This window comes from Aotus nancymaae, unplaced genomic scaffold, assembly GCF_030222135.1.
Source record: "Aotus nancymaae isolate 86718 unplaced genomic scaffold, 86718_ANA_hifiasm-v0.15.2.pri h1tg000036l, whole genome shotgun sequence".
Lineage (NCBI taxonomy): Eukaryota > Metazoa > Chordata > Mammalia > Primates > Aotidae > Aotus > Aotus nancymaae.
Window position 1 is genome coordinate 80,866,707 of NW_026988450.1, and position 24,273 is coordinate 80,890,979.

General features: G+C 39.4%; 1 protein-coding gene across 6 annotated transcripts in view; it reads right to left on the reverse strand.

The window, feature by feature from the left end:
* TMEM71 (transmembrane protein 71) overlaps positions 1–14,748 on the reverse strand; it is a 47,317-nt gene extending 32,569 nt beyond the window's left edge. Inside the window, exons 1-5 of one of the 6 annotated variants that reach the window (XM_012462022.2) lie at positions 14,569–14,748; positions 12,929–13,010; positions 11,587–11,647; positions 6,432–6,644; positions 1,964–2,136 (exon numbers count right to left, since the gene is read on the reverse strand). In XM_012462022.2, coding sequence (XP_012317445.2) covers positions 1,964–2,136; positions 6,432–6,644; positions 11,587–11,647; positions 12,929–12,974 — 493 coding nt within the window. In that variant the 5' untranslated portion in view covers positions 12,975–13,010; positions 14,569–14,748. Of the gene's footprint in view, positions 1–1,963; positions 2,137–6,431; positions 6,645–11,586; positions 11,648–12,577; positions 13,011–14,568 lie in introns of those variants that run through there. The other 5 variants (XM_012462023.2, XM_012462024.3, XM_012462026.2 and 2 more) reach the window with 5 other exon arrangements.
* Between the last annotated feature and the right edge of the window lie 9,525 nt (positions 14,749–24,273).

Below are 24,273 nucleotides of genomic sequence, written 5' to 3' on the forward strand. Positions count from 1 at the left end.
AAGCCTCACAGTCATGGTGCAAGGCAAGGAGGAGCAAGTCACGTCTTACATGGATGGCAGCAGGGAAAGAGAGAGCTCATACAGGGAAACTCCCTCTTATAGAATCATCAGATCCGGTGGACTTACTCACTATCACTAAAACAGTATGTTTATTGAATCCCCATGATTCAGTTACATCCCACCAGGCCCCTTCTACAACATGTGAGATTTCAAAATGAGATTTGGGTGGGGACACAGCCAAACCATATCATAATATATACTCATGATATATACTCATGATATGGTTTGGCTGTGTTGATAGGATGAGGAGAAAAAGGAAGAAGAGGCAGGGGCTCATTCAGTCTTCTAATTTGACTTCATCCTCCTTCACCTCTTCCCTTCCCTTCCCAGCAGACATCAGAGTCTTCTCTAGGCCATTCCTTTATTTCCTCACCTCTCACTCTCTCTTCACTGTACTCCTGGTTCTCTTCTGCCACCTTCACTCCACTACTAGTCACCCCCAGGCCAATGAATCTGGTGAACACTCAGTCCTCATTCTATTTACCTTGCTAGTATGATTTGCCATTGCTGAGTACTCCCACCTTTTGTACCACCATTATCCCAGGAATTTCATTACACAACACTCTTTTGGTTTTCCACTTACCTCTGTGAATGCTTCCTTCCTAATCTCTTTTGCAGGTTAATCCTGTCCTATTTATTTATTCAGTGTTTGAGTTCATAACTCCATTTTAGGCTCTCTTTTTTGAAAAGTGTATATCTCCTTCCTAATCCATCTCATCCACTGTAAGGCTTCAATGACCTCCTAGACTGATATGATTCCCACCAGTATAACTTTAACTCAGCTTCCTCCTCTGAGCTCCAGATTACAAATATCAACACCGTCTTGATGTTATCTCTTGGATGTCTTAAAGAAACTTAAACTCATTGTGTTCCAAACCATGCATGCTATCTTCTCTCACTGAGCAAGTCTACTCACTAGGCAACTCACACTCCAGACTTTTTTACCTCCTTAGCACAAAATGTTTTTACCTTTCCCTTTCACCCAGCAAAAGCCCCTCTCGTTGTCTAGCACTCATCTCCATTGTCAGTTCCACAGGGAACCCTTTCTTAAGTTTCCAAATGAGTCAAATTCCCCATTATATCACATAACCTTTTTTCATGGCCCCCATCACAATTATTATGCCATGTTTGTGCAATTATTTAACAAAGATCTAAACCCCAGTGCCTGCTCTAGTAGACCATAAGACCCAAGAAGACAGGGGCTACATTGTTTATATTCATCTTTTCATCCCCGACCTACCACATCACCTGGAAAATAGTAACTGCCCAATAAATATCTGTTGTTTCCATTCTAGTAATAAAAATAATTGTAACCAAAACTTATTGAGCACCAGATATTGAACTATGACTGACTGTCATTGTCCCATTTCATCTTTAAAATATGCTTTGAGAATCAATATACAAAAGTCAGTAGTCAATTCTGTACACTAATAACATTGTGTACACGAATAACATTCAAGCTAAGAGCCAAATAAAGAATGCAATCCCATGAACAATAGCCACAAAAATATAATATACCTGGGAATACATCTAACCAAGGACATAAAAATCTCTACAAGAAGAACTACAAAGAACTGCTTAAAGAAATTATAGATGACACAAATAAATGGAAAAACATTTCATGCTCATGGATTGGAAGAATCAATATCACAAAAATGGCCATATTGCCTAAAGCATTATCAACTTAATAATTTACACATTTACATTAGGCTCTTTTCCATGACATAGACACATATGTGTTTTGATCACACATGTAGTATAGAGAACTTTGAGTTTTTAAAATGTGGCATCTCTCCGTCAGAATGACTGTCATCTCTGGACTTGATATTGGTCGAGGACCACTGGGTTACCACTGCCCACTTGGAAATGAAATTTTGCTATGGAAAGGAAGATTCAAACTCACCATCTCCATTGTGGTGGTCTGTGTCCAACCTCCTGATCCCCTCCAACCAGTTGTCCTCACTTGGAGAAGAGTCGATGTCACCGAAGATACTTCCATGCAACCAAGATTTAGAGGTACTGAGGTTGAAGAGAGAAGAAAAGGGATGGCGGATTCTCTTTTTCTTTCTAAATATCCTAGAGAGAAATGAAAGCATGGCAAACAATGAATAATGGTTATCTGTAGTTCAAAACTGTGATTTGGTACACAGAGTACATCTCTACAACCCAAGTCTGCTCACTGCATTAATTCTACAGAAGTTTCTCAAAATTCTGCTGTGTGCCTGGTCCTTGGCTCAACATCAAGAATACAGAAATAAAAGACAAAATTTTGTGTGTGATAAGTTTGCAATGTTTTATGGGAGAAAGAAAAAAAAATACTGCTTTTGATCACTATGCTATATAGGGGATATGTGCTCTGAAAGGATTACCTAGAGGCTGCTCTGAGGGCACCAGGATTGGCATTACTAATTGATAATCAAGGGAGGTTTTCTGGGAGAAATGAGTGCTAAGCTTCATGAGATGATCTGACCTGTTCATTGAGGAGCCAGTAGGTGTGATTAGGTCATGCCAAGAAGTAAAGCTGGACAGCTAAAATGAAGGCAGATAACGATGAACTTCATATATGATGCAGAGGGGTTGGAATGTAGTGTTGGAACAAAGAGAGACCTCTAAAGCATGGCTATGGGGAAGAGAGTGGTGATGACATAATTTGATTTGCATTTCCAAAATTGTTGGTAACAGAGGGCGGCTCAGAGGTGCAAAATTGAGGGCAGAGAGGCCAATCAAAGTGCACAGGGGAGTCACTGTCGCGTATCTGCCTGTGATGTGTCAAGCCCTGTGCTGAGCATGCTATACTGGTGAAAAATACTGAGGTCCTGAATTAAAGCTAGGTAATGCAAGGTCAAGTGGGACAGCTTTCCCATCACATGCAAGATGGGCATGGAACAGTTTTCCCATCACAAAATTCTGCTCTCCTCTTGGGATATCCATGGCTACTATCAGAAGATGCATTTTGAGTTGTGTTTTCCCTTGGTGGTTAGGATGAATTACAAGCCTTGTGCATTCTTAATCCTGATGGTTTTCAACCAGGTCGATTTTGGCTGCAGGGAACATCTGGCAGGTTCTGGAGACATTTTGTTAACATTACACTAGGGGAGGAGTCCTCCTGGCAGATGGGGAGAAGAGGCTAGAGATACCATTAAACATCCTACAATGCACAGGGCAGTTGCCCACAGCAAAAAATTATCTGGTACAAAATGTGAATAGTGCTACTGCTGAGAAAACCTGCTTTATTTGAACTCTCTCTGTTATAGGTTTCAGGAATGGCAAGTTGAGAAAAATGGTAGAGTTCATGACAAAGGAACATATTCCTGTGAAAATGAACCAAATTTGAAAGATTCTTGTAGGTTCTAAGATGAGGTCATTTTAAACAGAATAAACTGGAATTAGAAATGTTTATTCATTTATTCTTTTTTTTTTTTTTTTTTTTTTTTGAGACGGAGTTTCGCTCTCGTTACCCAGGCTGGAGTGCAATGGCGCGATCTCGGCTCACCGCAACCTCCGCCTCCTGGGTTCAGGCAATTCTCCTGCCTCAGCTTCCTGAGTAGCTGGGATTACAGGCACGCGCCACCATGCCCAGCTAATTTTTTTGTATTAGTAGAGACGGGGTTTCACAATGTTGACCAGGATGGTCTCGATCTCTTGACCTCGTGATCCACCCGCCTCGGCCTCCCAAAGTGCTGGGATTACAGGCTTGAGCCACCGCGCCCGGCCTCATTTATTCTTATATTCATTAATTTGCTAAACAAAACTTCATTAAGTACCTATTATGGGATGGGCACTCATCAAATCTGAGAAAAAAAGTATGTATAAAACATCTTTAACATCAAGAATATCTACGTAAGGTGGGCTAGAGTTAAAAGTGGTGGTTGAAAATTGATTCTCTAAAGTTGAACAATCTGAGCTGAAATACTATTTCCACCTAATAGCCCTGTAAGCTTGGGAAAATTACTTAACCTCTCTGAACTTGTGTCTCACCTTGTGAAATAGGAATAGCAGTAATAAAATCTGTGTCATAAGATTCCAGAGCAGGAGCTGAAATCAAATGGTAGTATACATGCAAAACAGTTGAAATAGTCCCTAGCACACAGAAAGCAATCAGTACATTTGTTTTATTTTTTAAAACAAATATTTGCAGTTATATAAGGTGAAATGAGAAGAAAGTAAATAGAGTAAAACCTCCCTGAAGGAGGGTGCCTAACCAATGTAAGAAAACCACCTTGCAGTAGCCTGGCCTGGAGAATGTACTAGAAGGTGAGTAATCCAGGAGGCATCAGAATACTCAGATAACCATTGCAGAAATTTAAGCAAGAGGTGATGGTGGCCTGAATGAATAAAATAGCTAGGGGATCAAAGAAAGAGGAACGATTCAAAATAATTTTAGGAAGTAGACTCATTTGGTCTTAAACTTTGTGGCAGAAACAATAAACTTCTTACCAAACACAGTGTACCTGGACACACGACGGAACTACATCTTTCTGCTCCCTTGCCATTAGGTGTGGTCACGAGTCTAAGGTCTCCCCAGTGGAATACGAGCAAAAGTGATCTGTGCCATTTATTGGCTGGAGCCTTGAGCAAAGTAGCTGTTCCTCCACCTCACTTTCTTTCTACTTTTACCAGTTGGCTCCAGGCAATCCCACCATGCCACAGCCTCTACAAGGTTCGCATGGTTAGCAGATGCATTTGACAGAAGAAATCTAGATCTCTGAGTCTCTGCTTCGAGGTGAGTCACCAGTTAAGCTAGAACAGTCATGCTGGACAATTATATGAGCAAGAAATAAAATCTGGTTTTGTTTGAATCATTACATATTTAGATCTAAAGGTTACTACCTGCACCATCTTATCCTGACCAACTGACTAAAAGGGATGTGTGAATAAAAAGGTCAAGTCTGGAGAGACTCTCAATGGAGGATGAATGGTGCTTCTTTTCTTTGAAATAGAAATCATGTGAGAAATATTTTGAAAGAAAGAAGACCTTTTCTATTTTAGACATACTCAGTTTGAGATGCCTATATGAAATCCCTTCCTCCCTCATCAACCAGGGTAGAGTGTATTTCTCTGACCCTTATTCCAACTTGCCCATATAAGTTGAATTGACCATTGAGATGGTAGCAGATTCATGCACACAGAGGCTTGAAATGTACCTGTTGTTGGGGTAAGTCCTCTTGCATTTACGTAATTACAACACAAAGAACATTCTTCTGTGGCTCACTGGTCTCAAAGTTGGAATTCATACTTGATACCAACTGAAGCCAAGCTCCACCTGGTTCAGATAAAACCAGCCTACTTCAACTGACTTCCAAACATGTGTGTGCTCATTGTTTTATATCATTAAGATTTGATAGTTATTTGTTACACAGCTATTGTGTCAATAGCTGATGGATACAGTCAGCATATGGGTGGTTTTGAAGCAAAATAAAATGAATGTGATTATCCAAATTTGCTGATCCAAAGTGAACTCATCCATCTTCTTTCCTCAAACATGCTCCTTCTTTCTTTTTGATCTTGGTAAATGGTCCTACCATATATCCAGTTGACAGAGCCAGAGTCCTAAGATTCATGCAAGTGTTCTTCCTTTGCTGGACCTCCCACATCTTTGGATGTCCAGGATTCCACCCCTTTACCATTCTTTTTATCTATTTCCCCATCCTTACTCTGTCATCATTGCTACCACAATTTGCTTTCAATCCATATACACCCTGCCTTCATTTTACCCACTGTACTCACTTTCTACTCATTATTCACACACATTCAACCACCCATCTTTTCCACTGCAGTCACTATTATTTTTCGAAGAATAAATCTGATAATTTATCAATGGCCACTCTTTATTTATAGAGTACAGCTCAAACTCTTTAGCCTGAAATTTAACCACTTTCATCCAGACCTTGATCCTGTGCTCAGTCTTCTTTCTTACAAAACACCCCTTCTCACCCTAAGTTTATCCCTACCAAACTATTTGCTATTCTCCAAGTTTTACCAGGGTCTCTCAGAAACCCATGCCTGTGCCATCTTTCCAGAAGTCCTCTTTCCTACTTTTATTTTAACTAACATCCTACGTTTTTCAAGACTTATATCAGTCATCGCCACCTCTAGTGAATTTGTTTTTACCTATTCCCCAAGTAAAATAGATTCTCTTTCTTTTTCTCCTTCACTGCCCCTGGCAGGTTTCTATCCTGGCACCCATATTACTTCATTGGTTTCATTTGTTTTCATGTTGGCTGTGCCTGCCTCCTCTATCCCTTTGTATTTCCACAGTTTGGAGCAATAATGTGCTCCTTATAAAAGAGAGTTGAGTGAGTAGATGAATGAATCAACGATTAATGGATGGATTGGATTTCAAATTTCCTTCTGTAATATGCTTTGCTTACCTAACTAAGTTCTCTTTGTAGATAACACGGGTCTGGGATGGGTTCAGAGTTATGTTGCCATCTTTGTTGCAGAGGAAGCTGTCTTCAGTCCAAATGTAGTAGCCATTGGTGAGGAGTCTGGGACTTCGGCGACAGGTATAGTGGGAACCTGTCAGGGGATTTATGGAGCAGCATTCAAAAGAATGGTCACCATCCAGGACATCACAGGTGAAACTAAGAAGGAAAAGGGAAAGCCTTTTAAATCTCTATCCATTACACCAGTCCCGTATAAACCACATCTCATCACTGTGAAGGAAAATAACCTCTTTCCAAACATGACTGTCAATTACCTCTGCAACCATTAGGAATGCCACTCTTAACCTTCTGGGCTTCATCTCCTCACCTACGACAACATTGAACTACAGAACCTTTAGTGCTTCTTTCTGTTTTAAACCTTGGTGAAAACACGATGGCTAATCACTTTCCTCATCATATGATGAACCTACATTTGATGTTAGTCTATTATGTTTTTTGGGGGATGGAATGTTGGCAGCTCAAAATCCCCTCTACTCCCTTACTTTGAATAGCCCTCCAATTGCCATATCTTTATTCTCATCACTGTAATAGAGACATTAAAATTATGTGGCCACCAGAAACATATGAGGTATAGGGTGAACATGCAGTCAAAGAGATCTTTTTTGGCCTTTGCAAATTTTTCCCCAGGTTGGCTGCACACGTGGGCACACAGTTACCTTCCCTGATTTTGTAGCCAGGGAAGTCTCATAATTACTTGAGTAAATCCATATGTGTCTTAGGTTTTAAAAACAATCACATCGAGTTGGGCATGGTGGCATGTGCCTATAGTCCCAGCTACTCAGAAGGCTAAGACAGGAGGACCCCTTTAGTCCAGGAAGTTTGAGGCTGCAGTGTGCTATTCATGCCTGTGAATAGCCACTGCACTTAAGTTTGGGCAACATAGCAAAGACCCTGTATCTAAAGGAAGAGAGAGAGAGAAGGAGGGAGAGAGAGACAGAAGAGGAAGAAGAAGAAGAAGGAAGAAGAAGAAGAGGGAGAAGAAGAAAAAAGGAGGAGGAGGAGGAGGGGAGGGAGGGAGGGAAGGAAAGAGGGAGGGAAGGAGGGAAGGAAGGAAGGAAGAAAGGAAGGAAGGACAGAAGAAAGGAGTAAAGTACAGGCCCCTATAATTGAAAGGCAACCAAATTATTATAAAAATATTTCATAAATCTAAAATTTCTTGAGGTGAGATTTGGGAAGCCTGGTGACAATAGTAATAGAGCCATATTGGAGAAAAGAATATGTTATGTGCTATTTCTTCAAAGATGCTTGCATTTTTCTCCTCTCTTGTCCCATAAAATTATTTTTCTTTCTCCTAAATTCCAACTAATCTCATTGTCATTTTTGCGTATGTACGTCTGCCTCAGTAATTATTTTATACATTTCTGGAGGGCAGATACTGTGAGCCTTAAAAATGTTCAGTATGTAAATAAATTCAATACCAGTTACTGAATGAAATCAGCTGATAGGCTATGGAAATCTGGTAAAATCTGTGAAAATATATAGTGTCTGAATATATTTGAATTCCTGGGGTGGTTTTGTGTCAATCAGTTAACAGTGATGATATTATAATAGCTCTCATGTGCTCTTTACCTTGATGTTTTCAATAATTTCTATATATTATGTGTTTCACTTAATTGCATAAATTGGGATCATATGTTTCCAGAGATCACAGATTCTAAGAATCAGAAGGAGTTTTGGGGGTCATGTCTGCAGCCCTACCAAATTCTGCTTGTCCCATCTGCTGTATTTCTGGCAAACATTGTCCTGTCTCTGCATGTAAACCTTCAGTAAGAAGGACCCCACACTTACTAAGCACCTCCATGCCCCTTAACTGAACAAATATGACTGCAGCATACTGGAAAAGACAGGGAATTTGAAGTCATCCTCCCACCCAAGTCCATAATTCCAACTCTTTCATTGCTTAGGTAAGTAACCATAATCCAGTCACTTAGCCTCTTAGACTGTTTCCTTATCTATAAAACAAGAAAACAAATCTCCATTATGGGGTTATCTTAATAATTAAATAAGAAAATAAATGGTCTGTGCTTAGCACCTACTATGGTTCTCATAAATGTTCACTTCCTCCCTTCCTTTCTTTCCCGTGCTCTTCCTTCTATCTTCCATTTGAGATCTAGTCAGCTATTTGAAGAATTTCCATGTCCTCCCTGGGTCCTTGCTTCGCCATACTAAATGTGCTCTAGTTCATTTAACTCATCTTTATATGACATAATGTAGTTTTGATCTCTTAGCTATCACAGTTTGATGACTTTTTTCTTAGTAGTCTCCACTTTTAAAAGATCCTCCTCTTAAATAACATGGCAACCATAGAACCCAACCCTTTAGGTGTGTCTGCCCAAGGAATATAGAGATTATCACCTCCCTCATTATAGAATCCAAGTCTTTAGCGATGAAGCTTAAGTCACATTAGCTTGATTCGTTTCTTCCCTCCAGTTACCAATATATTATCACACTATTAAGTAGACTGTTAAGTGTACGGCCATATCACCCCGAACGCACCTGATCTCGTCTAAATAATCTATTAATTTCTAGTCTTTCCCTTGTATATTTAGATGTGCCTTTCCTCTCTTAGACTTTTGGACTAATTTTACATTAGAGAGTCAATATGTAATCAAAACTTTGCAGATAGATAGAGCTAAGTTTACACCCTGGTTTTCAATCCTGGCTCTACCTCTTGCTAATTATTCTCTTCAAGGCTTAGGAATTTTTTTTTTTTTTAACAAATCTGAATCTGTGCAATAAAGATAACCCAAAATAAACCTCATAGATTGCTGTAAATATTAAATGTCATAGTTTAATGGAGGTTATTAATGACTATGCTTTCCATTGCCTAAGTGTGGTAAGCTAAATCTGTTGGCTACTATTTGAATGAGCTATTCATATTGTGCTATTAGAATTTTGAAGGATTCTGATTATATTACATAATACTTTTAATATATTTACATGATACAAATATGTTGTAATCTACATGTCCTCAATCCAAATCATTGATAAAAATATTGAATAGTACAGGTAGAAATCTGAGACTTTGGAAACATCAAAAGAGACTATTTCAAGACATGCACTGACACGTTCTAACAGATGTTTTGGTTCTTGTTAGCCCTATTAATAAATAAGAAAATGGAGGCTCCAGTAGGATAAGTTCATTGTTCAATAACTCAGGGCTGATAAGAGGGAGAGGCAAGGGAAAAATCTAGATCTTTTTTCTCCTACTCTAGTGCTCTTTCTTCTATATTATTTTGCCTACTTGAGAAATAATGGGGCAACTGTATGGTGCTGGACACTTAGGAGGTTTCAGAGGTCTGGACCTATATTTCCAGCTGCACTCCAATTTCCAAGGTTTCAACATTCAACAGTTATCAACTATAGCCTCCCTAAACCCCTGGCATCTTTCCTTTTTAATGCCCCTACCTTTATCCTCTCTTGATTGTAAACAAAATGAAGACATTCTTCCAACACCCAGATTATAGTTAAAAAAAAAAAAAACCCTTCTGAACAATATCAAACATTTAGAGCAGATAACAAAATTATCTCTAGATCTTGATTCTTGCCTCATTCTGCTGTAATAAGCTTAGTGGCTGATTCTTTTCAGAAGGTCCTTTCCAATTGGTTTCTGAAGTCCAATCCCACAGCAAAGCCCAGCAATGTGCCTGACTGTCTAAAGACAAAGTCCTTTCCTATCATGTGAGGTTACTAACTAGGCTTTAGAAGAGCCTAAATCATGCCTCCTAGGATAGGACAAAGACTGGGTGGTGAAAGGACAAATATCATTAGGGTCATTAAAGAATTTTAGATAATTACACACTGATAGATTACAAAATGTCTCTCATCCTTTTGTACATCTGCCTCATGCACTACTGAACTTCTGATATTTTTACATTTAAAAGCTTATACACAATGTACTCAGCCTAGTAATAAAATACTATTCCAAATGAATGTGATTTATTGAACACTTACCATGAGTCTGGCCCCCTACTTTGCCCTTTATCTACTGTTCACAAATCTCTAAAAATTTGTGATTTAGAATTTCCTGATCATCTAGCAGGAAAAAAAAAAAAAAAAGATTTATAAAAACAGCAAATTACTTGGGTATTTTACATAGCCAGTAAGTGGCAGAGCTATGATATGAAACCTAGTCTATCTGACTCTAAAACATGGATCCTTTCCACATGTGCCTCTGTTCATATTGATTCATTTGGTAGCATCAGGAGGCCTACAGTTTGCAAGAAGGCGTGGGTCCTAAAAGGAATATATGATCTCTTTATATTATAGGCACATTTCACAAAATGTTAGGAGAAACATCAACTGATGTCTTTATAGGGAATAAGAGACAGTCAGAGAATCAGAACAAAAGGAAGAAAAATGACTCCCTTGCAGGACTTCAACAAAATGGTAGGCTATCCATGTTTTAGTAGAGCGCAAAATTCAGTCATTGGTATAGAATTCTGCTGTTCTTGTAAAACAAGATAGGAAAGCATATTTAAAAGGACATCAATTTGAGAAAAAGTAACCATTCATCAGTATTCAATAGTTTCACCACTTGCCAGAGAAACAATTCAGAGAAATAATATATAATATAATATGATATATATGTATATATTCTTTATTCTATTAGGCAAGTTTTCATTTAGTACGCACATGGCACTGAAAAGATATAATATATCAAAACTAGATGATAGCTAAAATAATAATTTCAAACCAATAACACAACAAGCAAGACATACAGGAAAATAATAATAATAATTGCTATTATTATTTTGAGATGGGATCTCGCTCTGTCACCCAGGCTGGAGTGCAGTGGTGCAGACTTGGCTCACTGCAACCTCTGTCTCCCAGATTCAAGCAATTTCCCCGCCTCAGCCTCCTGACTAGCTGGGATTACAGGCATGTACCACCACACCCAGTTAATTTTTGTATTTTTAGTAGAGACGGGGTTTCACTGTGTTTTACCCAGACTGGTCTTAAATTCCTGACCTCTAGTGATCAGCTGACCTTGGCCCCCCAAAGTGCTGGGATTATAGGCGTGAGCCACCATGCCCAGCCAAGAATGATTTTTTTTTTTCAAAGAAGCCCCGTAGAATACCTTGGAAAAATGCATGTGGGAGACAACTGTCCAGCATATTCTCTTTCCAAACTGGAAGGACCTGTATAAACAAATGAGAGAGAAGTAGAATGTATCATACCTGATTAACAGTCATACATGTTGATACATGTGTATCACTTGTACTACAGTATACACTGTTGCAAATATCACTAGTATAAAAGTATACACCATTGCAAACAGTGAAGGAATGCAAGAAGATGGGAATAGCTGATGTCCCAGCCTCAGCAGGAAGACTCCAACTAGTGCGGACACCCTTATCACCAGGGCTCTACAGGAAGCAAGACATAAACTAGGGACTTGTATCTCCTTCTCCCATGTAACACTCCTTTAGAAGTTCCTTAGTGCAGGATGAGGCAATAATAAACCATCAGCATCAAACTGAGCTCATGAAAGGATGGAGGAAAAAAACGTCTTGTGTGAAGCAGGAGAAAACCCGAATCAATTACCCAATGTGTTGGTTATTGTAGCTTACTCAGTAATCTGAGGAATTCAATCATTGTTCTAGACTCTCCCTCATTAGTGCATATTACAACACTTACAGAGTAAAATAGTGAGCAAAAGCCATTAGTGGGGAAGAAATAAAGTTTCGTTTTTTTTTTATATAAGATTTTCTAATGTATAAATAGTGTGAGTATTCTTAATTATAGAAACCTCATCCATCCATTCATTCCAGTTTAACCAAAGGCATGACAACAGACTTTACTTGGTGAAAGTTGTAGTTGATTAATATTCTAAACTCTAAAGCAGAATTTTACTGTGTGCAGAGATGGTGTCAATAGTCCTAACAGACAGGCTTAGTGAAATTTGATTCCATTATGGACAATTAGTATCTAGGACAAAGAATGGAATTTAGACTTTCAGATTGGGTTGGTTGATTTGTAAGGCGAAAACTGTGGGTGTGTGAGGGAGAGTGAGAAGTGGGGTTTTGGGAGAAAATAACAAGAGGAAGGAAGAAACTTGAAACCACTACCGTTTTAACAGCGCCCTTATTTTCTGCAAGTAGCTATCAAAATCATTCAGCATTTTTTATACACAAACAGTTTTGCATCTTAATAGTAGCTGATAAACAATCTCCTTTCACATTTATGCACAGGCATCTAAAAAAAACGGTGATTTTTTTTTCTACTAGGAGGAAAAATACCACATTTCTTTCAAGGAAAAAAAAGAAGTGAAAATCATTGCCAAAGTGAACACTGGCATTTAAGAAGCACAAGCTACTGACAGATGGTTAATGGTCTGAGTATCAGCAAAATCAAAGCAAGGAAATTGCTAAAAGGAGTCTAATCATTCACAAGATAATTGCGTATCACAGTTCTTCTACATTCACTTGCTACTGGTGTTGACATCAGTTGAGATATTCGGTACATCTTGGGAAGGCCGCTTGTTCAAACTTCACAGATTCTCTGCAAAAGACGTTAAAAAAAGGTGGACTATATATTAAAAATAGAAAAATTATGCCAAAACAGATGGCATCTACTAATTGCACTAGTCAGATTTGTTTACTGAAATAATACAGAGATACAGAATTGAAGGTAGGAGACCAGATTGAAGACACAACTTCTCAAAGTTGTGTCTGCCTCTATCACTTTGAACATTTTCTATTGCCTCACTCCATGCATCTCAATAACCTTTTCCTGTAAATAAGAACCACACTTTATTTGGAAAACCTAGACTTAAAGAGGTTGATTTGTAATCCAAAGAAAATAATGAAAGTGAGGTATTTGATTAAGAAATCTTAATAAAATGACTGGTTCTAACAGTCGTTTACCCCCCAAAACAAACGTATTTGTATTTTAATCGTCTGACACAAATCAACTTCATTATTAGGTTTCAAATGGTGCTTGGAGATTGGTGTCTCTTTTTCCCAACAACTTAAACCACTGACAGGTAGTCACAGAGAGTGTTTTTTAATAGTTTTTATCAACTTGGACATTCCTAAACAGCATAAGTAACATTGCACTAAAGATCACATACCACTGGGAAGATTTTAGAACCCAGTTCCCATGAGCACATAACTTAATTTCTCAATCACAAATGAAAAACATATCAAAGTATGCAAATTATGCAAACTTTGATCATTTGCTATTCATCAAATAGAACTATCTTCTGTTGACTATGAAACTTTTGTATATAGTATCACTGTCCTAGTCGCTTTATAAGGTAGGACCAAATTCTTTTCTGATTCACCACGTATGTCCACATTTTGGAACATGAGAACTAGTAATGGATTGTTTTTGTAGCTGTAATACAATCAATCAAACCAGGCTAATTCTACAGCTTTAAGTTTAATATTTCAATAAATTACATACAAACCCTATTAGGAAAATATAAAGCTAATAGAGACCTTTAAATATGTCAGGATAACTTTCTGACTTTCCTTGGAAGATCTCTAAATCAAAGCACACATTTACAAATTTCATTTGTTTGGGATACAAAATAAATCCCAATAATATAATGTAATATATCAGTATGTTACTTGCCCTTTTCATTTTTGATCAATATTTTATGGACGTGCCCAGCCCAAATAACCTTATTTTAGTGTTCCCCACGTATTAAACTTAATTTCAGCCTACAAATCCTGCATCAGAAAGCAAGATCTTATTGTTCTATCTTACAAGTGCTTATAGCAGTCTACAGGAAGTACGCTGACATTCAATTGAAAATTAGTAACAGTAGGAAAAAAAAACCCTTCAGGTACAGATCTAAAACTTTTCAAGAAACAGAATCTACCAGTTCCATCAAAGCAACACATCTGTTCTGAAAAATAGTGTGCTCATATGTGTTTCTTCCAAAGGGAGTTCCCAGCCTCTTCTTCTAATTGACAAAGGACAAAATTGTTACTGAAATAGGAAGCTTCCAGTGGTTGACCCTGGAGAAATAGAGGACTGAGCAGTTCATCAGCTGCAAATGTCTGAATGTCAACAGGTGCAGAAGTCTCTTAATAAAGGAATCCCACCCTACCTTCTCACAGATGCCCACAGGCATTGCTGTGCACAGGTGCTTGCAGAGTTTTGTCTTCAGCAGCCTCTTGTTCTCATCTGTTTCCTTGTACAAATGAGTGTACAGTTCTTGGGAAAGTCAGCCTTACAAACCGTCTTGTTTTCTTTTGAAAACAGCCTGCATAACCAGAGGCAAAGAGGCAGAATGAGGTCACACTTCCTGTTGGGCTCACATCAGTAGCATTCACACTGAGGAGTGTGGTGAAGATTTCAGATAGTTTCCTGCGCCAGCAGCAGGGAATCTGCAGCCTGTGTGTCAGGCCAGCTGGTTACACCCCGGTCACTGGAGTGGTGGTTTTCTGAGCTAACTTGTCACCCTTAGCTGTAAGAATGTGAGAAAGACTTTCAGCGAACTGACACTTCCTGCTCATCATCTAGCCACATTCGTTTATAAGTAGTGCATAGTCATGATCTTTGTCCAAATCACTGAAATTTATTGAGGATAATGCACTGATGCTATTAAATTCAGAATACTATTGAATAGCCAGAGCTTGATCTTACGAAAATTTCTATAGAGGCAATATATTTATCCACTAAAGGTTGGGCTTTACAAAAAACTATATAGATGGCATTTTACATACACATTATAGTAGAGCATAAATACTTGATGCTCTTTGTGGGTTTCTACACATCTGTACTATTATAAGTGATAAAAGAAATACACATTCAAACACATTCCAGCAACATTTAGGTACCACTGCATAGTGGAAGGAGTGTGGGTTTTGGGGTCACATAGAGATTCAACCTGTCTACCATCCTAGTTGTGTGACCTCAGATTTGTGACTTACCCCACTGAGTTTCAGTTTTCTCGATTATAAACATAATAATATATATGTCACATCATGGCTTGAAGAATTAAATGAGATAAAAGAAATGAGAAAATAATTCAGTCCTCAGGACAGATGTACAAGGTGTATTCCTTATTTGTTTTCTGTAAATCAAGTTCTCTTCTGAGACACCAGCTGGTCAGGCTGGCAGAGAAGTTAATCTCATCTTGGGGTTCCCTTTCCCCCTGAAGTTCTGCCACATGGCAGGATCTTCTGTAGAACATGTTCTAGGAAGCAGAAGCTGTCAGGAGGAAGGCCCATCTAATTTCAAAGTTCCCTGTCTCTGGAACTTCATGTCTAATCCTTACCCCTTGAGTGTGGGCTGAAGCTGCTGACATGCTCCTTGTAAATAGAGTAAGGCAAAGGTGCTGGGTTCCACTGCCATGATAAGGCTTCTGTCTTGTTGGACTCTGTTACTTTCTTGGCTTGCACAGTTTGATGAAGCAAGCTGCTATGGTGGAGAAGCCCACGTGGCAAGGAATCAAGGGTTGTCTCAAAAGCCAGCAAGGGACTGATGCTCTGTCCAACAGCCAGGAATCCAGCCAAGAACCAAGTGTGTGAGCTTGGAAGTGGCTCTTTCTCCAGTTGAGCCTTGAGCTGACTGCAGCTTCATCTAATGCTTGATTGCAGCTGAGAAAGACCCAGAATGAGACAACCCAGGCTAGCCCTGCCCAGCTCCCTGGTCCACGCAAACTGGGAGGTGACAAATGGTGTTTTAAGCCACCGTGTTTTGAGGTAGTTTGTTACACAGCAACAGATAATGGATGCATAGTCCTAACACAGGTCACTTCCTAAGCCTCCTGTCATTGCTGACCACTCAGTCAGCGAGTCTCCGCTGCTTTACTGCCTCCTGTAGAATAGAGTCACATTTACTCAAGGCTACTTCTGGTCACCTCTGCCTAGATTCATCAGACAGCTGTTCTGCTCCACAGCTGTTTGGTGTTCTCTTTATTGGAATTCACAGTTCTCTTCTTCTCCTTTTCCTGTTTTTTTTTTTTTTATTCTTCATCCTTCCAGCCTTGGCTTATCTATTCTAGATGAGGGAGGAACATCCTTCTGACTCATTTGAGATCCTCTGCTCTTCCTGTGCCCACAAATCCACTTCTCCAAAGAGCTCACATCAGAAAGACTTTGGTCTATTTTGTTTAAAGATCTGACACATATTAGAACCTTATTATTAATGATCATAATAATTGCTAACTTTAAGAGTGCTTACTGTGTACCAGAGACTGTTCTAAGCCCTTTCCACATATCAACATATTAATTGTCATGTCAATTCCATGGGAGAGGCTCTATTATTATTCTCATTTTACAGATGAGCAAACTGAGTTTAGAGAGTTAACAACCTTGCCCAAATTCACATAGCCAGTAAGTGATGAGTAAGCAGAGCTAGGATTCAAACCCTGGTGAGAGGGTTCCCAAGTTTGCATTCTTAACCTGTAAGTGATGAATGATCACATCCAACGTGTTTCAGCATTTCCTACAAACTAGGCACTGCACTAAACACTATGATCTTGTTTCAACCTCACACAGCCCTAGAAAATAGGTGCAATTATAATCCACATCAGGACGGAGGCTTATAGAGTTTACATGAATCTTTCAGAATTGCCAAGGGCCAGAACTAAAGCCCAACCCCATGACTCCCCTCTCAATCTTATCTCTTGAGGACCACTCACCTTCTCGTTGTTTCTCGAACACTAGACACTTATCTACTTCAATATCTTTGTGGTTAGTGTTCCCTCACCCTAAGGGTCACAGGGATTTCTTCCTCCCCTCCCTCAGCTCTTCACTCCATTGCCTTGCAACTAAGTTGCGCTCTACACCACTCCCTACTCTCTCCCTGCTTTATTCTTTTCTTTAGCACTTTTTACCAAGCAATAGGTCAAACAATTCATTCCTTGTAACAAGAAACATACTCCTCACCCAGGATATAAGCCTTAAAAGATCAGAGAATATTGCCAATTTTTTTTCATTTAAATAGCCCCAGTATCAAGAATAGTGCTTCTCATATAGTAGGTTATCAATTAATGTTTATAGAATCAACAAATAAATTAATTGCATCAAGGCAGACTTGCCTTCAGAACTCTTATTCTGCATGCTATAAATCAATGTTTCTAAAAGCATGTTCCACAGAATATTTAATCCTCCACTATTAATGGAGGTGATGTGTGTGGATGGGGGAAAAGATGAGTGTTAAATGTAGGTACAAAAAGTCCTAGAAAACATAGGTCTCTGTAATAGAGGTCACTATAGAATCTTTTAAATGATATCTGGACTTGTTACTATACACAGGACACATGATCTCACCATCTGTCAGAATTATTTGCTTTGAGAATCTTTTGGTCACATATCATCTCCCAAGACCTGGGTTCCAGAGCTGCGTGTTGCAAACTTTCATGTGCTACGAATCACAGAGGATCCTGCAGAACTAAGGCAGGTGGAGACAAGTATTTCATATCAGCTCCCAGATAAAGCAAAGCTGCTAGTCTGTAAGATACTCTTTGACAGGCAGGATGCTAGAGAGCTCATTTTAGGAAATGCTGACATGAATTGGTGAACTTGACAAATTCAATTTTAATGTACTACAAGCAATGAACAAACATGCCTGCATGCTTGCTTAAATCCCTCACGTACTCATGATCTCCCTTCCTACCCAAGCCTCATCCTGCTCTGGAACTCTGTGACCCATTAGATGGCATCACCTTCCACCCAATCACTCATGCCAGAAAACTAGGAGAAACCGTGACTCCTATCCATACAGCTCTTATACTGATCATCCAAGTCTCCACCTTCACTATCTGCTCTGGGAGTCCAACTACGTCCTTCTGTTGCCTGGAATTCTGTGCCAACATGCCCAGGTCACTTGGCCTCCCTCTAATACATTCCCCAAGCTATGGCCAGAGTGACCTTTCCAATAGAAAAATCTTATTATGTCACTTCCCTAATTAAATCCACCAGTGCTTGCCCTTGCTCCTCTCCCCAGTCAAGTTCAAAATCATCTTCATGGCCTGCCAGGCCAGATAGGGTCTGGTCCTATTTTTCAGCCTCATTGTTCCCTCAATAGGCCCCATGTTTCTTTTAGAATTCAACCATACTGGCTTCCTATCAGCTTCTCTTAGCTTTGCTCTACCTCAGGCCCTTGGAATGTGTTATTTTCTTCATCTCCCATCTCTTTCTGAAAGAGTTTTTTTTCTGAGCAGCCTCTCTGACCCTCCTAGACCAGGTTATGGATCCTATAGCTGCCTGCACTTCCCCTTCAGAGCATACATCACAATTGCAATTAATGAGCCAAGTTTCTGTCCATGTTGGTTCCTCTTGCTACACTGTGAGTTCTCAGAGAATAAGAAGAATGCTTTTCTAGTTCACTATTATGGTTTCTACGGTTAGCATAGTAGGCACTTAATAATATGTGAGTAAGATTTAATTTTTTATCATCTAAGTCTGGCTGAGTTTTCTGCCACACATAGCCCAGAAGGGCCAGAAGGAGGTACATGGGCAAAAGCCTGGACAGGCTTATAATCTGGAAGGAGTTGGAAGCTAGCCAATTTATAACAGTTATGTCATAGGAAAAATCAACCTCCAAATCTTAGTGGCATACAGCAGTAAGCTTTTACTTTCCCACTTGGTGGCTTTGTAATACGTTAACTTGGCAAAGTGAAACTACATTTCCCAGAATTCCTTTTTTGTACACTCCTGGTTAAGATAGGCCCTAAAAGCAACTTGTTCAAGATTTGGAAGCTGAAAGTGGAGCTGGAGATGTGTGTATTCTTGGAAGATCCAAGCCAGTCAGACTTTGCAGCAGCTCATACACGTTTTCACAGACCTGCTGGCTTGATGTATGGACTTGGCCCAGAGCTCAAGTCCCTGCAGATCACTTCCTTCCACCTCACAGGTCCTCCTAGAGGAGAGGGTGTGGCTCTACAGAAAGAATACCAGCTTCTGTTTAGAACATACACAGCAATGAGGGTGGAGTCTCAGAGACTGGAAAAGGCCTATGTGACTTTTGGTGATAGATCCACGTGTGTTCCAGATGGTTCTTTGTAGATTCCAGTTTTCCGTGCTCTACTCTGCTTCCTGTTCATCTTCTGATATTGAGCAACTGTCTTCTGACTTCAGGCTTAGCACCCCTCCTAAGAAACAGCCAAACTGAGCTCATTTACCAGTGTCCATAATGGAAAAAGTTTCAATTCCTATTTTACATAATTGCAATTCTGCACCATTCCTAGCGGTTCTACTTCTCTACTTGAATCTAACACATCTTTATATTATCATTATTATTGTTTATCTTTTGAGACAGAGTCTCACTCTGTTGCCCAGGCTGGAGTGCAGTGGCACAATCTTGGCTCACTGCGGCCTCCACTTCCCAGGTTCAAGGAATTCTCCTGCCTCAGCTTCCTGAGTAGTTGGGATTACAGGCACCAGCCACTACGTCCAGCTAATTTTTGTATCTTTTAGTACAGTTGGGGTTTCATCATGTTGGCCAGGCTGGTCTTGAGCTCCTGACCTCAGGTGATCTACCCACCTCAGCCTCCCAAAGTGCTAGGATTACAGATGTGAGTCACTGCGCTCTGCTGAATCTAACACATCTTGACCTATGTTCATTACAAGGTGGCTGTAGCTTTGCTCCTTGTGCCATCAGTCCAGGAGGCAGTACCCCTTATGGGGGACTTCCCTTTCTTGTGGCAGAGGGAAGAGAACAGGAGAGCTGCCAAAAACACATAATGGCTTTTAAAGCTTTTCAGAACTGGTGTCTGAAATTTCTACACATATTTCCTTGGTCAAAGAATATTGCACGGTCAAGTTCAATGCCATCAGGATAGGGAAGTACACACCTCCAGGGAGAAGCATTGTAAGTCATAGGGCAGTGGGTGGAGGTATAGCCAAAGTATATAGGTGGAGGTGGGAAAGGAAGAACTGGGAAGTGTTCTATAATTTACTACAGCCCTCCATGTTGGTCACAAATATTTACATTCCTCCTTTTTGCTTTAAAAAATGCTGTATTTGTCTAGGCATGGTGGCTCATGCCTATAATCCGAGCATTTTGGGAGGCTGAGGTGGGTGACTCACTTAAGTTCAGGAGTTCAAGAGCAGTGTCAGCAACATGATGCAACCTCATATCTCCAAAAAGTAGGCAGGTGTGATGGCTTGAGCCTGTGGTCCCAAATACTCAGGAGGCTGAGGCCATACAATCATTTGAGCAAGGGAGGCAGAGGTTGCAATACGCCAAGATTCCACCACTGGACTCTAGTCTGGGCAACAGAGTGAGACTCTGTCTCAGAAAAAAAAATGCTGTTTTTCACTTCATCTTTCCAGAGGACACCCCAAAATCTTATTTAACCATGGCGACAGTCTTCAAGTCCAGAATCTCATAATAATCTCTACATCAATGTGGTTTCTCTTGATATAGGGACTTCTAAAGCACCTTATACCATATGTCCAACATTCAATACCAGAACAGAGATAGAATAACTTCCATCAAAACTTCTCCTATTTAGAAAGAGAGTAATAGGGCCATTCTGAAATGTTATAATCTATTGTTACAAAAGCCTTGTACCCTGTGAATAGGGAATGTTCCTTGATACAGCTCTGATTCTGTTCCCAAGGGGTAGCAACTCAGGCAATTGTGGCTCTTGTTTCTACACTCTAGAAAATAAAAGTATTTTTTTTTTCCATTACTCTCCTCAGCCACCTCTGAAGATTAGAGAATATGCCTTTCTTGGGGGCTGAGCAACCTTCTCAACTTACTTTCTGCTTGTAGAAGTCTACAAAGAACTAAAACAGATTTACAAGAAAAAAACAAATGAACCTGTTCAAAAGTGGGCGAAGGATATGAACAGACACTTTTCAAAAGAAGACATATATGCTGCCAACAAACATACGAAAAAATGCTCATCATCATTGGTGATTAGAGAAATGCAAATCAAAACTGCATTGCGATACCATCTCACGCTGGTTAGAATGGTGATCATTAAAAAATCTGGAGACAACAGATGCTGGAGAGGATGTAGAGAAAAAGGAACACTTTTGCACTGTTGATGGGAGTGTAAATTAGTTCAACCGTTATGGAAGACAGTATGGCAATTTCTCAAGTATCTAGAAACAGAAATCTCATTTGAACCCGCGATCCCATTACTGGGTATATACCCAAAGGATTATAAATCACTCTATTATAAAGACACATGCACACATATGTTTGTTGCAGTGCTGTTTATGATAGCAAAGACCTGGAACCAACCCAAATGCCCATCAATGATAGGCTAGACAAAGAAAATATGGCACATATACACCATGGAATACTATGGAGCCATAAAAAAAGATGAGTTTGTATCCTTTGTAGAGACATGGATAAATCTAGAAACCATCATTCTCAGCAAACTGACACAAGAACAGAAAACCAAACACCACATGTTCTCACTCATAGGTGGTTGATGAACAATTAGAACACTTGGGCACAGGGAAGAGAACAACACTCACTGGACTAGGTCGGGGGTGGAGGGGAGGAGAGGGGAGGGACAGCGGGGTGAGGGGGAGGGAGGGACAGCGGGGTGAGGGGGAGGGAGGATGGGGAGGGATAACACTGGGAGATATGCCTGATGTAGGTGACAGCGGGGAGAGGGACAGCAAACCACCATAGCATGTATATACCTATGCAACAATCCTGCAGGGTGCAGGATGTGCACATGTACACCCAAGTCCAAAATATAATAATAATAAAAAGGAATTCAACACACTAGTCATATTGGGAAGATAAAAAAAAAAGAAGTTAGCAAATGGAAAGATAACTTTGTGACTTTTAGTTGTCATAATCTCTTTGACACCAAGCTGGCACCTCTTTGACTGTACGTTCTGTTAAGACCATATTGACACCTTTTCATGCATTTGATTTCAGTCAGCTTTATGTGTCAATATTCATACTTATAACTCTTTTGAGACATGCTTCTTTTGAGAAGTACTCTTTGTTTTTAAATTGCTAGCACCTTGAATTTATTGGACAACCAGTTGGTTAGGCATCTTTCCTGTGTCATGTCAATAATTCATGGGCACATCTTTGAAGAACTTTCAGACTGTTTGGCTTTATGAGAACTGCAAGATTATGTTGGTTTGTATGAGTTGTGATGAAATTGTGAGATCATAATGACACTAAGGAGTTATGTTACTTACAGTTAATATGGGGGTAGGGGTGGGGATTATATATACAAATATTTTGAGAATATGATAATTAAATTATAAGTGATCCACTAAAAAAGGACATATAAATCAGAAGTGGCAAACCAGGATAGATTTGGATTTATTTAAACTGGCTTACTTCAATTCCCTTGTAATAACACTGGAATAGTTCACATCCAAATAGTGATAGAAGAATGAGATTTCTAATGATTTGTCCTGCTTTTTAGAATCTACAGTTTCTACATAGTTAAATTCATTGCAGTACTTTCATTATTTGCCTTTAGATTTGATTTTCTTATAATTGATGTTCTCAAACTTCCTTTCATCACAAATATTTACATTCCTTCCTTTTACTTTAAAAAATGCTGTATTCAGCCAGGCATGCTATCCACCCCTGTAATCCCAGCACACTGGGAGGCTGAGGCAAGCATATCATTTGCTGCTAATGTGTCTTTTTAGGATTTATAGAATATTTCCTTCAACTAGAATTCCTGTCTCTCAAAAATGCTATAGGTATATCCCTACTGTTTGCTCAGGGTTCATTTTCAATTGCAGCATTTTTTTTTTTTTAAGAAAGAGAGACGGAGATGGGGAGGGACAGATTATGAAATGGGGGTGCAGAGGAGGCAGATGGAGAGAGACTGATTAGCTAGTGAAATTCTACAATAAAGTCTTAATAAGAGCTTACATTCTGGGCAGCAAGAACAGTGTCTTATTCATCTCTGTAATCTCCAGCAGCAAATGCAGGGCTTGACACAGTATGTCCTCAGCAAATGTGTGTTTTCATGGAATCATAGTAAAACTGGGATTATTCTTAGAGATTACAATAATTAGTATATGGTTCCCTGAAAAAGATGAGAAAGGAACATTAGGAAGCACCTGCCGATTGTATATCAATTATAATTTACCAAGCATAATTTCTATTTCATTTAATCTTCATTACAACTCCACAAAGTAGGTTTAAAATTTTAATTTCCATGTGAAGAAGAGCAAATCAGAGAAGCATCTAGTCCCAAACATATTTCTAATGTGTCAGGTCTAATATACAATTCCTAGTCTCATTCCAGATCCCTGGATCTTATATGGTTTATTATTTTAAGTTGTTGTTTAAAAAACAATAGCAAAAAGCAAGTTAATGGACTGATTTCCTACAAATCAACAGTCTCCTATTACCTTCAAGATAACATAGTTATAAAAAAAATCGGAGAGAAAAGAAAGAAAACCAAAGGGTGTTTCTTCTCATCCTTGTGAAACTGGCTCTGTTGAATGTTTTGCAAAAATACAAAAGAGGAAGTAATCCGATACTCGACCACAAGGGTGTGTTGCCTCAATACTTTTACTAAGGCAAACCACGAGCTGTGCAATGCTTGTGCTGACAAATTATCTGCCCCTGCCCTACTCCTTCTCCCTCCTGCAGAAGGGCTATTATTTCATTTGAATGTCCACAATTACCTTGGAGATATTGTTATTGTGTTTCGGCCCTGGCCAAGAGGCCAGACATTTTAGACAAATTGTGAGTGACTGGAGCCCAAATGCTGACCCTGCACATTCTTCCACACTAAGACTTTCAAGGTATCGAAGTTACCTGTTTGCATGTTTGTCTACTTATCTACATTGTTAAATGCCTTAAGATCAGGAATTAAGCTTACCTGTCATGCTCCCTGCAACTAGTG